At 41.8% G+C, this 21,197-nt stretch overlaps 2 protein-coding genes across 2 annotated transcripts in view; both read right to left on the bottom strand.

The window, feature by feature from the left end:
- Positions 1–546: 546 nt before the first annotated feature.
- Positions 547–3,222, bottom strand: LOC113134950 (zinc finger and BTB domain-containing protein 14-like). The gene is made up of 2 exons (XM_026314567.1): positions 3,111–3,222; positions 547–2,527 (listed from the first exon to the last, which is right to left on the bottom strand). Exon 2 carries the CDS (start codon positions 2,502–2,504, stop codon positions 1,332–1,334), a length of 1,173 nt encoding a protein of 390 aa, XP_026170352.1. The 5' UTR covers positions 2,505–2,527; positions 3,111–3,222; the 3' UTR covers positions 547–1,331.
- Positions 3,223–5,071: 1,849 nt separating this feature from the next.
- The window catches only part of LOC113133764 (band 4.1-like protein 3), a 42,854-nt gene continuing 26,728 nt past the window's right edge, over positions 5,072–21,197 (bottom strand). The window contains exons 10-27 of the mRNA XM_026312636.1: positions 20,325–20,477; positions 19,778–19,875; positions 19,042–19,217; positions 18,385–18,587; positions 17,390–17,974; positions 16,014–16,067; positions 15,467–15,502; positions 14,947–15,012; positions 14,078–14,263; positions 13,328–13,387; positions 12,073–12,798; positions 11,223–11,255; positions 10,941–11,018; positions 10,059–10,142; positions 9,434–9,532; positions 8,849–8,929; positions 8,376–8,491; positions 5,072–6,107 (exon numbers count right to left, since the gene is read on the bottom strand). Of these exons, the coding sequence (XP_026168421.1) occupies positions 8,381–8,491; positions 8,849–8,929; positions 9,434–9,532; positions 10,059–10,142; positions 10,941–11,018; positions 11,223–11,255; positions 12,073–12,798; positions 13,328–13,387; positions 14,078–14,263; positions 14,947–15,012; positions 15,467–15,502; positions 16,014–16,067; positions 17,390–17,974; positions 18,385–18,587; positions 19,042–19,217; positions 19,778–19,875; positions 20,325–20,477 (2,829 nt within the window). The 3' untranslated portion in view covers positions 5,072–6,107; positions 8,376–8,380. The remainder of the gene's footprint in view (positions 6,108–8,375; positions 8,492–8,848; positions 8,930–9,433; positions 9,533–10,058; positions 10,143–10,940; positions 11,019–11,222; positions 11,256–12,072; positions 12,799–13,327; positions 13,388–14,077; positions 14,264–14,946; positions 15,013–15,466; positions 15,503–16,013; positions 16,068–17,389; positions 17,975–18,384; positions 18,588–19,041; positions 19,218–19,777; positions 19,876–20,324; positions 20,478–21,197) is intronic.

Raw genomic sequence — 21,197 nt, 5'->3', positions numbered from 1 at the left:
ATCAAGAAAATAATTGGCAGATGGACAATCACAGTTGCAGCTATCGCTCGCAGGAACATCTTGGCTGTGATAATTAAGTAGATGAATATAAACAAACACTGCAGCTTTAAAAGCAGCATGTCTCTAAAACATTTCACTATGTTTTACGTTTCAAACAGTCCGTGTTACCTCACACCTGTAGTTCCCTCCTGACCTGCTTATTCGACTGTTACCACTGGGAAACAAGTGGATTTAAAATCCAGGTATATTGTTTACAAAACCACTGAAGTTTTCTGTTTTAACTAAGTATTCTTACTGGACAAACTGTCACAGGTGGATAGTTTCTGCTCTAAAAGCCTCTGTAATCCCACACAAACACTTGAAAATCTTTTAAATGCACCACTGGTTTCTACTTACCCGCTCACATACATTGTATGTCAGAGAAATATTTAAGATCTGAAATCACGTTGTGCTTTAAGGCCGATTTGGGCGTGGCTCAGGCAGAAAGCAGAACTCCTTTCAACAACAACAACAACAAAAAAAAAAAAACAAACTCTGTGAAAACAATAAAACACAGCAAATGGTGTTTATTGTCAAAGTGTAGGAGTAGGACAATGTTATATGTGCATAATTAATTATTGTGTACTCTAATTGTGCAACAAACTAAGCTACAGTATATACAGACATCTATCATTAACTGTTGATAGCTGGATGACAGTTATACTGTATAACAGTAAATCTAGTTGGCCGGTTGCTTGGGTAGGACAGCCTTTAAAGAAAATCCATCAAAGACCCAAGACTTTGGTATCATCTGCGTCAAATGCAATATGGTGACTCTTACTCTTACAGTGTAATATCAATCAATACAACTAAACACATCCATTAAAACATCCACATGAATATACTCAATGCAACAAATGTTATGCAGAAAAATCTTTACCCCCATCTCTTGTTCTGTCTTTTATCTCCATAAAATCCAGTAAAGGTTAAACAGACATTTAAATGTTACATATCCCATAAAAGTAAAAGAGAATAATGTTATGAGAACCCCCTGTCTAGATAGCAACAATGCTTTGTGAAAAATATATGTATAGTAGCGTGAACTAAACATTTACATGATTTTACAGGTGGAAAGAAAACATTGTTTTGACATAACTCTTTAGAATAATAATAATACAGCCCCACAGTCTTCTCAACATGCTATGAACTCTTGTTACTCACTCTGGTCATTGTCCATGTGATGTCAGGCCGTCGGCCTGTCACAGGGTTGTGGTTATGTCAGTGTGTTTACATGTTTTAAGTGTACATGTGGGCATGTTTGTATGTCAGTATGTGTGTGTGTATTTGCAGGCTTAACAGTCCCCCGAGTTATGTGAGTGTGGCCCTATCTCCATTTTCCAGTCTCTCTGGTCGGGGGCGTCCCCCTGGCCGTGCTGGGAGGCAGCAGGAGACAGGGACATCTGTCTGCGGGGGTTCCCACTGTGCATGGTGTTCCAGTGGCGCTTAAGATCCGATGCTTTGATGAAGGCTTTGTCGCAGGAGCCGCAGTTGAATGGCCGCTCGCCTCGGTGCTGCCGTTCGTGGTCTTTCAGGTGGGACTTGTGCTTGAAGGCCTTTTCACATATTTGGCAGGCAAAGGGCCTCTCGTTGCTGTGGACCCTCTCATGCCTCTTCAGGTCGGGGCCCCTGATGAAGGCCTTGCCGCAGACCACGCAGCGGTGAGGCTTGAAGCCAGAGTGGATCTTCAGGTGCTCCTTGAGATGCGCGGCAGTGGTGAAGGCTTTAGGGCAGTGCTCGCAGCCATAGGGGCGGTTGGCGGTGAGAAGCCGCTCCTTTTTGGCGTTGTGGTCCATGGGCTTCGCTCCTGTGCTCTGGCAGGAGCCGTGGTCACGGTGGCCGTACAGCAGGTACTCCAGCTTCATATCACTGGAGGAGGAGGAGCCCCAGCCATGGGTGTGAGGATCTTTACCCATGCTGGTGTTGTAGTTGTGCGGCTGAGACACGTGAGAGCCGCCTGGCCCCATGCTATCCATCCCCTGATCATAGAAGCTGTTCTTCCTCACCTCCTCCATGGCCAGCTCCTTCAGGATGGCGTCCTGAGCTCTCATCCCGTGGTCGCCTGGAGCCTGGTTCTCCCGGGTCTTCATGTTGGTCAGCTCACGTTTCTGAGTGCACAGGTTATCCAGGAAGTTGATCCCCAGAATCTGGCCCGATGACATCATCATATTGATGTCCTTCTTCCTCACGGCGAGCCTGGCTGTGTACATGTAATTGAGCACCTCTTCAAAGATATCAGAGCGGATGAAGTCCAACTCCACGATGGAGTTGTCCTCGTCGCTCTGTTTCTTGAAGAGCTTTTTGAAGTAGTTGCTGCAGGCTGCCAACACACAGCGATGAGCCCTGAACTCTATGTTTTCCACCACCACCACCACGTCACAGTGCTCACCCTCCATCCTCTGCTGGTTGAGCATCTTCAGAAAGGTGGCTTTGTGGTCGTAGTCGATATATCTCAGTAAATCAGACATGTTGCAGGTCAAAGAGGAGCAACCTGCAGAGGAAAACCGGCAAAGAGTCAAACATTAGGACATGCACCTAACCTGCACAGCTGAGAGGTGGAGCTCTCCGGTAACATTTACAGTATGCACCACACATCCACCACAAATACAGCAGCAACCTGCAGCAAACATTGCATTGTTTACAGCAAACTGACAAAAATGCAGGGAGTAAATAAAAGTGGCTGAAGCAATCATGCAGAAATGACCTGGAATTTAAAAAAAAAACACGACAGGCCCGACAGCGATAAAAGCCGCAGCAACGCTAATAAAAATCCAGAAACAGCTCCAGAGACAAATGCACGCACTTTTCTCAACTTAACTAAATGCGTTTTCGCCGCTGTGATGCGTGACAGTCGCGTTGCGTGAAGAAAGGATAACCTTAGCAAGAATGTTTCACATTTCACTGCGCCCAGCCATTTTGGTCAGCAAGCCTCCATTGGCATGTTTCTGGTGTCTTGAGAGCAGTTCGCAAACAGCGGGAAACACGGCGGCGAACCGGCGAACAAACCACCGACAAACGCCGCGTCGTTTCCCGCGCCGTTCGGAGCGACAAGGACGAAATAAAAATGTTCATACCCGAAGCCTGAACACGATCCTTGTGTTGTCACGCAAGGCAGTCGACGACGACCCAGAGCTGTCGTTTTTCCTCTTCCTCCTCTTGTTGTGACTGTGGGGCTCCGCAGGAAATGCTGCATTGTTCTGCCGCCACCTGCCGCACCGGAGCAGGTACTGCACCGAGATCGTCTATGTTCGAGGCAACGACTCACTTTGCAGCGAAAGATGACATGTGTAGACCTGCAGATATCATCCATCCATCATCTATACCTGCTTATTCCTAACCAGGGGCCCAGGGATCTGCTGGAGCCTATCCCAGCTCTCTTTGGGTGAAAGGCAGGGGTCCACCCTGGACAGGTCACCAGTCCATCACAGGGCCACATAGAGACAAACAACCTCACACACTCACACTCACTCCTATGGGCAATTTAGAGTCACCAATCAACCTGACATACATGTTTTTGGACTGTGGGAGGAAACCAGAGTACCTGGAGAAAACCCACACAAGCACAGGGAGAACATGCAAACTCCACAGAGGAAGGCCCCTGCGGGGTTTCAAACCATGAACCGTCTTGCTGCGAGGCAACAGTGCTAACCTCTAAACCACTGTGCCGCCACTATTACTATTACTATTCTTAGTAGTGTTATTATCCAGACATGAAAGTCTGTAATCCACCTGAACACTCATCTTTCTACTCTGTTGCTATTGTTTTCTGTTGTGTTGATATTGTCTGTTTGCACTGAGACATGTAGACTGTAACTTAATCCAAATAAACAGTCAAAGGCTGTTGTGTTACATAACAGGATGTGAAAAACAAAACAAAAAACCTTTCTCAAGGAGTGAGACTACTTATATTATAAACAAAAGGTTCTCAAATTAAAGTCAACTGTCCATATGTCCATACTGTAGTAAATATATACATGTGAGAAAATAAATAGTCTAATGATCATCCATTTGTATCTCAATCTTAAAAACATCCTAAGGTCTATGTAGAAAATATAAAAACATTGTAAAATAAATGATTAGTCTAGAAAAAAAAATACTATTTAGATTTTAAAGCAGCAGTCCTTAATAACTTAATTTTTATTTACAGTCTACAGACATTACATGTGTTCATACTTAGATGACTTTTGGCAGCGACATGTCAAGATGCAAAACAAAAACACAACCTGATCTTGGACTTAGTCATACAGATCGAAGCCAAGGGAAGCTCTTCTTTTTTTTGACCCATGGGATTATAATTTTTGTTTTACACACATTGTATATGTGCTTGTAAACGCTCAGCACATGTACAATGGGAAACGTTTACACTGCTTTGTAAATAATAGGCAAAGACATGCAGAAAAGAAATTACAAAAGGTAGGCCTTTTGCAGCGATCCGCTAGCACCCAGCAACAGAAACAGAGTGAGAGCTCTTACCTTCCGCCATTCTTTGGTGCACTCGCACGTACCAGTGGTGGGCGGGGCTTTGGAGTGTATTCAGTATAATTACCTGTTGCCAAATCCTGCCTTTATATTAGCCAGGGGGTACTCCTTTTAAAAGGTCTATTAAATGTTTAGAGCATTAGTTTAATTGATAATAAGCCAACCATAGTTTACAATTTAAATCCAGTTTTTCTTTAGGGTCTTAATAATCTCAGCACAGGCTCTCTTAGTGCCTGCCAGGTCTCTTACTCAGATTATTTCTTGGGTCCACAGATTTTAATGAATTTGTTGATTTATCTTTTAATTTAACTGGATTAGCTGTGAGACGACATTTTTAAAGCAGCTTTACAATTATGATTCTATCTAATACAGGTCACATACCGGAGCTGGTTACTGTGATATAATAAATGGAATCATTTGTCTTACTAATCACGCTGAACAATTAGAAAAATCAGCGAAGACTGTATCTGACTTTTCCTGCCAATAGGTGACACTGGCTTTGTAGCTCAGTTTAAATATATTAATACTCAATAAATGGATCCATCACTGACATGTGTTTCAGTACTCTGGTCAACATTTTATTATTTGAGAAGAAAACAGCAAATTAAAACAAATGCATTTGCCACTTTTATTTCACCACTTGGGGAGAAACATGGCTGTACATGAACAATACTTGCTTATTCAGATACAGATGAGGGAGGCATACAGCTGATATGTTCAGAGAGCAGTGGGGGTGGGAGTCACAGACCTCTCTTGGCTTTACATATAGGTGGGCAGACCCCTTTGCCTTACTGTCGCACAAACCTGCAACTTGTGCTGCAGCTCGTCATCTATCCTGGAAATCATTCAAAGCCTGAACAGGCATCTTAATTCGTTGGTGTTACCCAAAACAGACCTGCTCCAAAGGGGTGATGCAGTGGTGGAATAAGTAGATGAGAAATTATAAAACACTCAAATAATCATAAAATGGAAAACGCAATTTAAAAAGACAAGACAAAATCAACTGTGAAAGATAATTTGCTATACTGCTAAGGAAGCTTTGATATGTACAGTACCGGGCTGTAGTGATTTTTGTAGTGGCATACCTGACGCACAATTATCGCGTAGTTGGAGTGAGTGAGGAGATGCTTGCTGGCAAATGAGGTTGGCACTTTTACAGCAAGGTTAAATAGTGAATACTCTCTAGCATATACAGCCTACATCGATTTTAAGTTTCTGGAGTGATGGCTTTATTTCATAAATAATATTGCATAAATGTTGCTACAATAATTTTTCTCAATCATAAAAATGCATCAAAGTCGTAAGGCAGTGAAAGCAAAAGGTTTGCTTGCTGCACACAGGGATTTGGCGTGCAGATGGATCAAGAACCATTTTTAAAATCATACAGATTTCTGAATAATCTTTCTGTTTGTTGGAAATGCAACATTGCGTCCTTCTCATGCTAAATGCATTTATTTATTTTGCAGACGATGGGTGGGACTAGCGGCGAGCTGCAGCATTTGGAGAGTGAGGAGCCTTTCTAATCTTCAGAGTCCTCGTGTAATATATATGGAGTTGGATTGCGGGAGGTTGAAGTGCCCTCAGTGTTATTCCTGAAAGAGCAGAGGAAACAACAACAGTTGGTACATCCTGTGTATTTAATCACCTCTGAACCATAGATATACATGGCCTTCATTTATAACTAACTTACAAACAATGCTCACAGTTGTTTCCAAGAAAGTAATTAAAAAAAGTAATGTTTTCATATTCGGTTAAAAGCAAAGATGAGCAAGGACTCAAGGCTTGAGCCACAGCTGAAAAGTATATCAAATCATTTAATCAATCAATCACTCTATTTTTTGGACAATATATAAGAAGTGCAGTTAATGGATGGATGTGGTAAACTGTGAGGAATGTGCCACCTCTGAAAAATTGATATTGTAATGTTTTTACCAATTCATGAGCTGAAAGATGGTTTTCAGAAAGAGAGGACTGCTATGTTTTATGCTCTGTAGATATTTCAAAATAAGAATAGTTACATTTTGGATCTGGGTGATGAGAATGAAAAAATAAACAACCTCAGATCCCATGTACGACAAAAAAAGAAGCTGGAAACATTTTGAAAATGAAGTATGGTGCACAGACGAGCTGTACTGAGAGCTTTAACTTTGAAGGACTCACACTGAAGCTCACACACACACACTTTGTTCTGCATATGTTTTTTGTGCTTTGGACAATTCTACTCCAAATTTCTGCTGATAAGGTTATTGAGAAGATGAGAACCCAAAACACCAGAGTCAATATTTCTCTGGTAATAGTGCTATTCAGAATCACAGCTGTTCTAATAGACAGCCCTGACACAGTACACAAGCTTTCTCACACACAAACAGGACCTAAAGGCAACGGCACACAAACAAAGCCAAGCATTCCCATCTGATGAGTCAATGCAAGTATGCACATGCACGCTTGCTCGCTCCAAACCCTGTGCCCCTTCAGTCAAAGCTGATGAAGTAAACTTTAGAGCCAAAAGGTGAATTAGAATAACTCAGGCAATGCAAAGGTTCCACATATAAAAATGCTTAGGGGAAACAGTGGTAGGGTTTCAATGACATGCAATGGAACAGTGGAATGAAAGGCTGCCTCATGCATCTCACAGCACTGAAAGCAGACAAGTTGAAACACAAACGGCTGCATTTGCGAAGTTTGTAGAAAACCACGAGCACTGCTAACCTATTTCTTGAGAGGAACAGTGCTATATGTCAAAATGTTTCAAATGTAAGTGCCCTAGAAACTCAGTTTTTAGGGAAATGCCCAATGCATCTGGGCATTTCAAACTATAAAGACTAAACTGTTGATTGAATAATCTGATTGTCACTATATAAAAATTCTGCTCCACGTTACTAACTCCACGCGACTAACGCTGTGGTACGTACATTTAAGCAAAATGTTACATAAAATAAAACTATATTATCGTTTTTCCAAATATACAGTTTATTTTTGATACTACAGTTTATATGATACTTCGATAGTTAACAATATACGGACTTATCCAGTAAAGTACATGATTTTTCTTCTAAGCACATGGTTGAAAATAAACTAAAGCATGTCTGTGTACACTCGAGATCAGATTTCAGTTCATAAGGGCGACTGGGTGAAGCAGAAGCCGGTTCAGCCACTATTTAATCGCTCATCACTGCCGGTGTCCTTTGTGAGGCTACACAATGTATGGGAAATGTTTTTACAAAAATACTGCTCAACAAGAGCAGACCTATTTCAGTGTAGTTTGTTTTGATGCACTCAAGATAAAATAATTTCTAGTTTTCCACCAAATGTTCTTATTCAAGACGCAGTTTTTCATTTTTTAAAAACTGTAAAGTGTTTTTTATTTTAGACCTTTTAAAATGATAAACTGTGTAAATAATGAGACAGGTTTGTGTTACGTGCACTGCACACACAGCTGTTCTCTCTAATAAAAAAAAAAAAGGCTTGTGTTTCTTTCCAGCAGGTGGGAGTGTTGCAGCCAAATCACAACAGATTGCATGAGACTGCCAGCAGCAGTACTGTAAAGGGTTTTAAGCCTTGTCGTTACGAGTGTGCACGTAGACCGGATATTACGGTCTGCACAGACACACACACGGACATGTTGACCTTTTCCCTGTAGGGCAAGTGGAGCAGGAATGACAACAGCATGCTGCAATAGCTGTAGACATTACAGAAGCATGGCTGTCAGTGCCAGTAAGAAGAAGTGCTGATGGGAAAGCAGCATGACTGAGAATGGAGAGTTTGAAGAAGCCCAGTCCAACCCAGGTAAAACCAGACTAGACCAGACTAAACCCGACAGGGCCCTGACCAGGACCAGGACAAGGGCCCCGCTGTCTTACCTGGGTCAGTCCTCCCCCTCCTCTGGCGTGATCTCTGTCTCTTTATGTACCACTACTTTGGTCACTGACATGTCAGGATGCTGTTCTTTAGCCTCCTTTATGGCCTGAGCCAGGGCCTACATAAGGGAGTGCAGTGCCCAGAGGGATCACCAGGGGGAGACAAAGAACGGGGAAGGACAGGGAGGGAGCGGGACGTTGAATTATAAGTCAATAAGCCAACAGGGAAGTCACATTTTGGTACAGTAGTCATTCTTCCAGTGTTTGTTAAAGTCACATGACGAATTAATTCTATTTGGTTTAAAATGTCATATGCTAGGCCACTCTATACTAATGTCCTGGGATGCCACTAAGGTCACAGCATTACATTTTTCCATGGTCACTGCTAAAACACAATATTTACTTTAGAGGCAAATAAATAGAATGACGATAGTGGATTTAAACAGCAGGATGAAAAGATAAAAACTTTAAGGAACCTCATCATGATCAATGTCTGCGTCTCCTGTGATGACAATCCTTTTCTCGATTCTTGTCTCCGATACTCCTCCTTTCACCGTCTGACAACAGAACAAAAAGATTTCATACACAAAACCATATGGCAACAAACATCACTGAAAGTTTTATTAAATCTAATTAACCTGAAATGTGAATTATTTTTTATTAACAGAATAACAGAACATCGTAACTTGAAAACTGAAAAATTATGGCTATTTAAAAAATAATAATAATCAAGCATAATTAATACAAATAATGGTTGGTCTACACAAATTTGGACTTTCCTCCCTCTTATCACCTGACATTACTGTATGTGGATAAAAAAAACATCACCTCACATCATTTCTGGTAACTGAAGTCAAGATTTTTACTCCAGTTAATTATAGAATGAAAACATATGACTGTTGGAAAGAGAGAAACTGTGATGCAACAGGTGAAACCCCAGCAAAGTGCAATGAGTTATGTGTCTATACAACTAATGTGTCTACAGAGGCTGTAGATAAGCTGGAGGCTTTAAGTGTTGGTTTAGTGTCAGGAAGTCAAAGAAACAATGGATGAACTCTGACCTTAGTGATGTGTGTGGTGGTTGTGGTGCTGGTGGTTTCTGAGGTGATGGTCTGAGCACTCAGCAACACCCCAGGATCTGCGTCACCATTCGTGTCAATCTGTTGATAAGCAAAACGTGCATTATCAGATGATGTTTCATGTTTGTGTTGTGGATACAGGCACTACAGCAGATTTAATGAGGATTTTTAAAATGTTATAGTAGCACTTAAAGATGCATTAACTGATTGACCAAGCTGAAAACACCTTGCATAAAATATTACAAAGACTACTATAACTAAAGCTGAGCAACATTTAGCATTTATCTGGAGTTGTTTTTCTGCCAACCTGAGAAACACGAATCCAATATTAACTCTCCTATTAGATTTACTTTTGTCTTCCACAGATATCTGCTTCTTTAACTGGGTCGTCTAGCTTCTTGACCAGCTAGCTAGAGTATGTTCAGTTTATCAGAGCTGCCTTATGTGGTCAGAACCAGGGTGAATAGTGGAATTTTGTGGGACAAAACCTCAGCACAGTTGATGGGAAAGGCAGAGTTGTGTGATTTTCTCTGTAATCACAAGTGACAACTTTCACAATCCTCTCACATCATTAAAATGTGCCATATCAGGTTTTGTTGACATGTACCTCTGCAGCCTCATAGGTGATAGTTTTTGTCTCTGTGTGGATCACAGGCATTTCTTTGGTTCCCATCTCACTGACCTCAAGAGTCTGCAGGGCAAGAAGGCAGAAGAATTAGTTGTGTGAAACAAATTGCTGTAGGTGTTTATTGTTAGTTGTGTACAGTTCTTAAAACAGCACCAAACTGTTGTAAATAAAAATCTGACACAAATAAGTGCTGTGTACTAATAAATTAAACCACAGACAGTAGCTAAAGGGCTTGATCTCAAAACAAACATGCAGTTGTGCATTAGAGTCCCTGATGCAGTGAACGATACTGAAGAACACAAGTCACAAGGTCTCAATCAAGTGAGTGCACCACATCTTATTACATATCAAACAGCTCTCATCACTTTGATCATTATTATATTCCTCCTCCTCTGTTGAAAGCAGCTTCTCTTCCTTTTCACAGTTTCTAATATAAGCAGGACCAACAGTGAATCTGAAAGAGTCAGAAACCATCTCCTCCACCCCTGCATCCTCTCCCTCCTCATCCATTACTTTCTTATTTTCCACTGCTAAGTTGAGCATTGCACACTGTGACAAAGCAGAGTCAGACATACTGTCAGACATGCTCTCATCCAACTCCAAAGTTGTAGCTGCTGGGTGCATTTCTGCTTCCAACTGCACAGATGCACACTGCTGAACTTGGTCTAAAGATGGTGCAGAGCCATGAATAACAGATTTTCTAGCATCAACAGAGGCAGCCGGTGGATCTCCTGAGTTTTTGTTACTAATAAATGCATGTGACACTGCTACACAGGCTGGATCTGCAGGCTCTGCTGATATGAGCTCTGCTGTTGGGTGTGCTGGTTTAGTCTTTGCAGCCCCTATGGTCTGGATATTCACCGTTGGTGCTGTCAGCTCGACTGGTGCAGCCTCTGTCTCCATGGCAACCAACACCTTTTCCTTTGGATCAGCTGATGTCTGTGAAAGATAAATTATACCATGAGATTATGTTTTCTTTCTCAAACTATGACAAAAAATTCTACTCAGTGCTCGTCAGTTTCACATTAACCTTGACAGAAAAAATGGTTATGTTGGTCCTGAGACTGTGTACAACCTTATATTAAACAGCAATAGGCACAAATATTTAAAGATCATTCATGAGGACCAGAGAGCAGTGGTCACCTTTTGAGAGGAAGAAACCCATCCCAGCGTAGACTGATGGGAGAAATAGATGGACAGAGACAAGAGACAGAGAGAAGGTAAAAGAGAGAACAGTTAAAATGGACACCGAGTGAACAAAGAGCAATAAGAAGGGGTAGAAAATGAAAGGTCTGAAAAGTTAATATTGTATGGATTGTATGGAATACCATTTATACAGCCATTCAACATGCTGAACCTATTGCCAAGTTGAACAAATCCTGAAACCTCAAATGAAGATTTGGTTTTAGAATTGCTGAAGTCAACAACAGCAACTTTTAGATAATCAGCTTTTGAAAAATTCCTTAAGAACATTTCTTTTCAGGTAGACCCATACAACTTTTCTCCTGACTGATTACAGAGGCACAGGGGGATTTAGGAGGATGAGGTGGGGAAAGCTGCAGCAGTGCCGCTGAGCCAAGGGTATGAAGTTACTGCTTTCAAGGAACTGATAACAGAGCTGGTATAAAGGAATGACGCAGCTCAAAAAAAAATGGTAAAATAACAAAACCAAACAAACAAGAGCCAGTCAGAGCCCTGTTTTTTTCCTTATCAGCTGTGGGAGCCAGCTGCTAAGGCAAGGCGAGCTGCTTTAGCTGTCAGCAAACTGAAAAAAAAAAGGGCTAGATTGCAAAAGAAAACTTGTGGTTTGGCAAGTGTGAAAATAAATGCTGGGTGTTAAAGGACCGTTAGCCATGCACATTGCTTGATTACACTGTTAGACTGGTTCGGCTGCTGCTGGAACGAACGCAATGGGGGTAGGCCGTGGGTGGTGGTGGAGATATGAAGGGAGGCAGCCAATACCAAGCTGTTGCTTTTAGTTTTCATACAGTACCACTGCTAAGGATGTAGTTGAAGATTCAGAAAATGAAATCTGAGTCACGCTGGACCTCGACTGCTCGGTCTGAACTTCTTCAAAGGTGAAGATTTCTGCTTTTTGCTGCACACCGTCTGAGGTCTTCATCTCGTTGACTTCCTTTGCAGACAGACTGATGACCTTGGGTACCTCTATCTTCACCTCCTCAGAAATCCATGATGCCATGGCCTTTTTAGGTGAGTCAGAACCTTTAATCTGCATCATATCATCAGTTTTTATCTTCATCTTTGGACTCAATGTCTGGACTACTGTAGTTTGGGCTTCTGTGACAACAGCAGCATCTTTGATAGTTTCTTTCTCTTTGGAGGCAGACAGTATTTCATTCTCCTCAGCTACAGCCTCTCCAGGGACAACAGGCTCTTCTTTTTCAACCAAAGCCCCCATCTCTGTGCCCTCGGTGTCTACTTTATCCTCCGCCTCCTTCAAGATAATGAGTGTCCCTTTCTTGTCACTGATGGCCTGGGACACTTCCTGTCTGACAGCTCCGGGGCTGACCTTCACCATAGACCTCTCTGACACCTCCTCCTGGGAGTCGGGGGTTTTCTCCTCCTCTTCCCTGAGAGTCCCTTCCATAAAAACCTCATCGTCCACAGGGGCTGACGGACTAATCCCATGAGGCCCTGAGGAGGTGGCCCCATCTGTTACGATACTATCCACCACATATTTCACCAGACATGCTGCTGCCTGTGGAGACACTTGGCTTATTGAAAATGGATTGTTGTAGTTAGTAGACACAGGGCATCACAGAGCCAAGACACAGCAGGAATAAGCTCAAGAGAGAATTTTTTTTTATGATTCACACACACAAACAGTAATACGTATGTACACATAGATACACTGTTTGGAAATAACTTTGCTTTTAAACTCAGTTAAAAATCAATATGGTAGTATTAACACTCCAATGACTGAAAAGTGTAAAGCTTTGGTGTTTGAATTTATATCAGAAAATGACAACCTCAGATACTCATTGTACATGGATACAACTGTAACGAAAAAAGTTTTAAATACATATATTCAGAAAAAATTTGTGGAAAATTCAGAGTGTGCCAAATGTCAGAATGATTAGAGAAGAGTGGATAAAGTAAGAAAAAAAAAAAATGCAAATGTGAAGTAGTAAGAGTTAAAATATACAACACTGAGCTAGAGTCCACATACATCTGAAACAATGTTCGAACAATGGGCAACAAACAACAACTAATTGAAAGCACTTTACCTCAGTGGCTTCGTGTACCACCTCTTCTTTTGTTTGTCCTGCAGGCTGTTCGTCTTTAGTCTGCAGAACAAAGAAAACATGAAAAGGTCACAAAACAGACAGGGGAAAAATGTGTCTGGTGTGACTTCCATATTCAGATGGAAAGGATCTGGGTCCTAGAGCTCACTCAGAGAAGCAGCCTCTTTTCATTTCAGTTCAGACACATTTGATGTCAGTGATCAGGTCTTGGAGATTTGAATTAGTGCCGCTCATTCATCCTGCGCCAACTCATCAGACGATGTTACGCCACACACGAAATGCTGATTAAACTACATATAACACCATGTAGTGCAACAATCAATACTTAATGATGTTACCCATTACCAATACAAATTGGTATGTAAATCAGCTGCTAATGAGATACAGTGGAGACACATATGGTAGTACTGGCAAAGAGAAACATAACATATTCCCTGGATTAACATGCATAATAATTCACACACTAGTTGAGAACTACTTCACAGATCAATTTCTTGTTATCAAGGTGCCCATGTTCTCCTTTAATACACATTTCAGCTATTTGGAAGGTAAACTATTCTGCACGACACTTAGAAATAATGCACTAGCCCCATTATGAATATTGAATTTACTGCACTATGACTAATTACACGATCACTCCTGAGATTAATGTCTGTTTATGCGAAAATGTCCTTGGTGATGTCATGCTTAACACACATGCCATCATTCTGTCTGTTGTAGACTGCAGCTTACATCCTGCGGCTCCAGTGGCTCTATCATTGGTGCTTCGTCCGCTCTGAGTGAGTGTGCAGGGGACGAGGAGAGTCTCTTCTCCCATTCTGATTGGCCTGGAGTACTGCCGCCAGTCTCCAGGAAGGAGCGCTTCAGTTCGCTGATGTTGGTCTGGTGCTTGACCATCTCTGCTGGAGGCTCAGTGTCCTACAGTAGTTGGTCAACCAGGATACAGGGAGATGAGGGGAGGCGCAGCGCGTAGGGAACGACTGCCATGCTTAATGTACGCAACGGTAGCTTGCATATCCAATGAATTAGCAAAAAAAAGGGCAGCATCAAATGCAGTTCTGAAAAGGTCTATACGGACCTAATTCAGGTGCATTATGTGCTTTCTAATTATTTCCCCTGATTGTTCACAGGCCTGTTTAGGAGGCTGTGCAGGCTACCTGTGCAACAACTTGCACAAATGGCAAAATAACAGCGAAAATGTCCACCCATACAGCAGCTGTAACTAACAGAGTAGCAGCTTGTACTTAAATGCTAAGGAAGCATTTAGGACCAGCTTAATTTGATTAAAATACATGGCGTCATGCAAAGATTCACAGATTAGGTTTTACACTTTTAGCTAAACACAGCACTCCCAAATCTCAGAAGACCTCTACAAACACTGACATTATTCAGTTTAATATTTGTTGATGTATATTCACAAAAACCAAACAAGAACTCTCTTAGATAAGTGTAACATTAACTCCCAGAGATACTAGCTGGTTAGATGTAATTGTTATCAGTGCTGTTATCAGTTGGGATTTATATTCTTTCTATCAGTTAGGATTTCTCATATCCAAAGCACATGCATGCATATTTCAGTCATGCATTGTTTTCTTACCAACCTCTAGCATCAGATTACTATGCCTGATAAAAACGTTTTCCCCTTTTACTCGTCTTATGAAACTATACTGTAAGGAAAAAAAAGAGGGGACAGGAATTGTAAGTGCATTGCTATATTTAAACTTTTTTTTTAGGTGAGACTGGGAGCTTTGTTGTTGATGATGACGGCAAAGGTCACTGCAGAAACCTTGAAAACTGTTAAATATGACTCTTTGGAGCAGCAGCAAGAAAAGAAATATGAACATGACTCCACCATTTACAAGCAGAAGCACTTGAAAAATGAGCTGGAATGGTTTGTTTGGAGCAGTAGTCTGAAGTGAAGTCAAGCAAAAGTAAATGGCCAGTCTGGTTTGTGTTCTAGAGAGTGTTAGCAGCAGCAGCAGCAGCAGCAGCAGCAATAGTAGATGATAAGCCAAGGCAAAAGGATGACACAAAATGACTGATTGCTGATGTATGAGTGGCTCAGTGCATCTGGTGGTGGTGTGATGCACTGAGCAGGGCCATGAAGCCAGCCCAGTGTACCTGAGTCCGCATCTCAGAGTCCTCATCTGCTTCCGACTGACAGCGAGTAAAGAGGAGAGGACAGAGACAGTGAGACAAGGTGGAAAAAGGGTGATAAAGAGGGAAAATTAGGTGAAGGGCAAGAAAGTGGGCAACAATGAGTGGCAAGCAGGGACAAGTGTGGGAAATCTATGGGTTGAAAAATTCAAAAACCTAAGAATAATCAGCTATGATAAATTGCATTATGTGTCATATCAGAATGAAACACACAGCAAGTTTAGAAAATGGGCAACTGGAACATGGCCAGTAGAAAAAACTAATATAGAGAAAACTGCAGACAGTGACAGATTATAAAACATGCCAGAAACGCAGTTAATACACTATACATAAAAAGAATTGACATAACACGATGGAATGCATGCATCACATGCAAAACTTCAAATGCTCAAGTTCTTTGTCAATGTTTCAGTGAGCATTATATCAACGATTCACCATCACTTTCTGTGTTTCATTTCTCCATCAGTATGGCTGTCATGCCTAAAATATGACGTTTCCCTGATGTACAAACCTCTGTGGCAGTCATCTCTCCATCAAAGGCAAAGTCAGTTTGTTCGCTGTCAGTCTGCTTTCACAAACAGACCCAAACCGTTCCGAGTGGTAAGCAAGAAAACAAGAAGAACCCAACTTTTAAACCCTTGAATATGCATTACTAATCAACAGAGATTGTTTATAAGCACAAATGGAACGGATGGAAATGCACTGGTTGTTTCTGTAAGCAACACGTTGTCAGACACCACTACAGGTAAGGTTAGCAGAACGAGAACACAAAAATAAAAGCAAATGAAAGCAAGCAAAACAGACTCAGAGGAAGCTGAAACCTTCGGTCAGTCATGTTTAAGAGTACTATGATTAAATTTGCTTTGCATAAATTAAATGAAATTCAGTCTAGGTAGATAAAGTATTCACTGGGTTTTCACTGAGGAAACATACAATACATAATAAAAATTGAATTTAACGATTGCCCAACAGTAACCTGACTTTCAGGCCCTCCTCCTTGCGTGTTGACACTAGGTGTGATCTGGATGCATTTCGCTGTCACTGTCTCTTTGCATCACAGCATGATGTACATTACACTGATCCAAAGGTTGTTGCTTGAGGGGAAAAAAATACCCCATCTTGGCAGTCCAAAGTAAACTACTTCACAGAAAAACTAAGCACTTGTCAGCAGGCATTCAGTTTAGGTGACTAATTTTCATTTGCGCTGCTTTGCTTTAGTCAGATAGCAATGCAGAGAGACTGAGTGCTTTGATAAACATGGAAATGTATCCAAGCAGCTGCTGTTACTCTTGTAACAGTCATCTTCTACAATGAATGATAAGACTGAGATGGGTTAGGCACAAAGCTATGTTTGGTGAAGGATTACAGACTAATGAAGATAGGTGAATTGTTTATCTTCATACTCACTAATAAACATGCTCAATCAAATATTTAAATATCTGGATGACAAACTGATTTACACTAGTGACATTTCATGCTAATTGATTTGTAATGCTGCATAAAGGTTATGCAGACTAAAATGTTTCTTAGAGAAGGTATATGAGTAAGAATTCTCAATAATGCTCACTATTTGTGTCTAACCCTCTCATTAAGGTGAAATAAATACAAGCCAATCCAATATGAAATGGTGAGACTTGCAGGTCCATCTCTGTGTACTTGTGATGGTGATGGGGATGTAGTCTACAGGATGAGAGTGTGACCGGGCAGAGATGAGGTTCTGAAAGTAGGAGAACTGACAGACACTGGGACATACAGTCTCCAGGTCGGCTCTGAACTGGTGAAACAGCAGAGCGAGATACAGGACAGGATAAGGGGTTAACCACTGTAATGAACTGTCATTCTAAGCCAGAGGCGGGTACTGGAACATTCAGGCGTACGCACACACACCTCCTCTTCCTCTGAACTGTCATGGTCATGGTAGCCCTGGGCTATTGAGGCGGTCAGGGAGGTTGCCTTGGGCTCCAGGTAGCAGAGGCACAGAGCCAGGGGGAAGGAGAGGGTGAGGGCATAGGGGACGGAGAAGGAGGTGGAAAGCAGGAAGAAAAAGATGAAGAGGAAGCAGGGGATGAGAGAAGGTGATTTAATGGGGAGGAAATTCTGCGCGCACTCAGGGAGGAAGCGCATCTCTGACAGGTCAGGGAAGGTGATGTAGCCATCCTCATCCAGGATGGATGACAGGTCTGGCAGGTGCAGGGAGAAGGAGAAGAGCGTGCCACCACGGCTCTTGCCCTGCTCCAGCCTCTGCTTGCGTGCTGAGAGCAGCAGCGCCTGCTCCTCCAGCAGGGCGGCTTTGCGATCGGCGTGGGCTTGCCGCCGGCGGCACCCAGTGCTGCTCTTGGCTGGACTGACTGATGAGGCCCGCTTGTGTGCGTTCTCCCTGCGCCTCCGCCGTACTTTAGTTGATGAAACAGGAGATGAGGGGAGTGAGAGCTCAGAGCGGAGGGGGTCGGTCGTGTACAAACAAGGGGAGCACTGATGGAGGGAAATGTCAACAAAGATGCGTGTGTAAATGGAGAGGGGGGAGGGGGCAATAACCATGAGTACACACGAGTATAATGTGGGGTCAAAGGAAGGACAAAAAAAAAGAAAAGCTAATTAGTAAAGCGCACACAAGATGAAAGCACTTAGGCCTAGTCTACTGCAGTGGGTTAAGCTGAAAGCAACTGGGAAATTCTGATCAGCCGTTAGGAAAAACTACTGATAAAGAAAACAAAACTAAAAAAAGATTTCAAAAGACAGTTCGAGCAGCTATTAAGAAACAGGGTCTGTTTCTTTAACAATCGGGTGGCATATTTTTATATATTACCTCTCTTCGAACCAATACTTTCTTTAATCGGAATTAAATGCAGCTCTGACTGCAATAAAAGTAGAGGATGGTTTACCTTTGTGTCTTGTCTAAGTGGAGTTGTGGCAGCAGGCTCTGGCAGCTCTACAGCATCCACCTGAGCATCCTCCTGCTCTGCCTTCTCTTCCTCCGCTTCCTTTTCTGTTACTGTGGTGATGATGTCTCCCTTGGAAATGACTTTAGCCGCCCCGTCAGCAGCACTGTCCTTCATCAAAGTCTCATGGTTCTCCATAATGGGAGCTAAAATACCAGAAGACATTTAATGGAAATCAACAGTCTGTTTTGAATCCCACAGAAAAATGTCAGCATTGGAATAAAGTGTTTGAGTCACTCTTGCACAATATTGCTAGAATACATATTGTGCCTTTTAAAGTACACTACAAAATGTGCCAGAAAATTTTAGCTTTGCCAGATTTCAGGTACAAATGCACTTTTCAAAGAAATAAAAGAGGAAAAAATAACTAATTTGCACTTTTAACAAAGCAGTTTGTTAAAGAGACAGTGAATGTCTTTCCATATTTAAAATTATGGAATTATGGACTTATATAAAATGACAGAATGAAAAAATGTGACCTTGAAAAATCATCTTGCAAAATAACCTGTACAAATAAACAGAAGTCCTTGGTTAACTGAATTTCAGCTTGTGTGGCACATGTGGCCAAGCCATTAATCAAAACCCCGAACTGCTCCTTACCTCCATCTAAGCTGCGAGACATGTTGTAGCGCTTGCTTGAGGAGCGTTCAAAGAACGGGGCAGGTCTGATGATCTGAGAGCTGGCCCTGCGGGTCTGAGCCTGCGTTCTGCCGCTGTAGCGAAACTTGGAGCCGAGGCTCAGGAACTTCTTTGGGGGTGCCTCAGGGGATACAAGCCTGTCACACATTACAAACACTTGCATTAATCAAACCAGAAATAAAACACAGACTTAAGTTAAGCACTGCAAACCATTAGAACTCCTACTCATTTTAATACTCTCCAGAGAGCCCTCAGGCTTGGCTCACTTCTTGAAATAACCCATGTTTTGCTTAAGGAGTACAAAGCAACTTTGCATGTTGTCCAAATGGCAGCAGCTACTAACAATCTGAACACTCTTTCACTACAATGAAATCATTTGAGCTGATTAGCAGTAGACCCATGTTTACAAGGCTGGCATGACTGGGATCACTTACATTCGAAGGATGCCAAAAAAGGTGAGAAAAACAGCTTGTGTTTGGTGACTCCTTTACTAGACAAAATACTACTTGCTACAGACAGATTTTAAATCATCACCTATTGGCAAGAGGAACCAAATATTATCTTTCTGTTGCAGCAACAATTTAAAAAAAAAAAATAAAAAAATGTCCCTATGACCCGGCCCCGGATAAGCGGAAGAAGATGGATGAATGGATATTTGAAAAGCTGTAATAGACAAAGCTTCTCTGTCATTTCCTACCTGAAGAAGGTGTGGTGTTCGACGCAGACCTTCCACAGCCTTTTGGCAGCACGATGATTTGGAAGCTTGAAACCAATTGTGCTTTCAAACTGTTCAAACTAAAATGGAATTAAAACACTGTGGTCAGGCTCAACATATAGATAACTGACACAGCACATTTATTTTAATCCCTTTGAAAGTAAAGTATATTTGATTTTAAATGCAAGTATTTCACAATTTGTTGATTTATAAAGCATAATTGACATGCCAATGTTCCACCATTTTGGCATATATGAAGGTAAGTCATTTATTTAAATCATCCACTGGTTCTATGCCCTAATCTAATATTTATATTTTTCAACCAACAGCAGCACTTTGGATGTGTGGTGCACCTGTAAAATGTTTCTGAAATTTGGCAGCTGCTGTAATGAGACCACAATGAAAAAAGGATAAAAAATGGATTATGTTTTACAGAAGATACTAATTAAAAAATGTCTTGTCTGGCATCAGTGCTGACCCACCAGATCAGCTCTTAATTTTCAGTATGTGCAGCTGTCACTGTTCTCACCTCGCCGGGCCGGATTTTGATGTAGAAGTTGTTCCTCTTGTAAGAGATCTTGAGGATTTTTGGCCAAGCAAACCTGTTGATCCGCAATCTGTCTCTATAGATGAGAAGGCCACTTGCACAAACTCCCAACATGATCTCCACACCCTCAGAGTCCTGGGAACCACATACACACCAAGTAGTAACAAATAAAACAACCAAAAATAGATACAAAAACCGTTTAATGAAACCTCCTTAACACTGTGCCACTTTGATGGAGTGACACAGGATACCTTAAAATGCCAAAGAAAAAGCCATTAAGCAAAACACTTTTATTCTTTTCCTGTTTTGCAAAACATAAAGTCCTGTTCCATAAACCTTAAGGCATATACTCTATGGGAGGTATTCAGGAGCCAGTGCACAGCTGGGTAAAGTAGATTTTAAAAGAGTAAGGTTTTTGTTACAATAACAGGGTAAAGCAGGCAGGTAGAGAATGGAACCAGGCATATGGTACTTAAATTGACTCTATGCAGGATCTGGTTATGTTGAACAATGACCCAGAGGGGCACTGAGTGGCAAAAGCAACAGTGAAGTCTTGGGAAATGGAGGAGGAAGCACAGAATGATGCTCTTCACTGCACAAAGCATGAGTTGAACAGGTGAAACCAATGATGACATTTTGAAAGGGAAGAGCTGGTCCAAAGCAGGAAAACCAGCCTTAAGTAACAGTGGGATCTTGAAAATGACAACTCTGTATGTAACCATGCATGAGTAAAACATACACACACAGGTAAGCATATGAAACGCAGCCTCTTACCTCTCCCTCAGCTGGCACCAAATGCTCATAGAGATTCCCTACCAACTTTGCATTTAATGAGAGAGAAGAGAGACAAAAGAG

Source organism: Mastacembelus armatus, chromosome 17 (assembly GCF_900324485.2).
Source record: "Mastacembelus armatus chromosome 17, fMasArm1.2, whole genome shotgun sequence".
In the NCBI taxonomy this organism is placed as follows: domain Eukaryota; kingdom Metazoa; phylum Chordata; class Actinopteri; order Synbranchiformes; family Mastacembelidae; genus Mastacembelus; species Mastacembelus armatus.
Note: the sequence above shows the minus strand (reverse complement) of the source record. Positions and strands in the feature narration are given on the sequence as shown.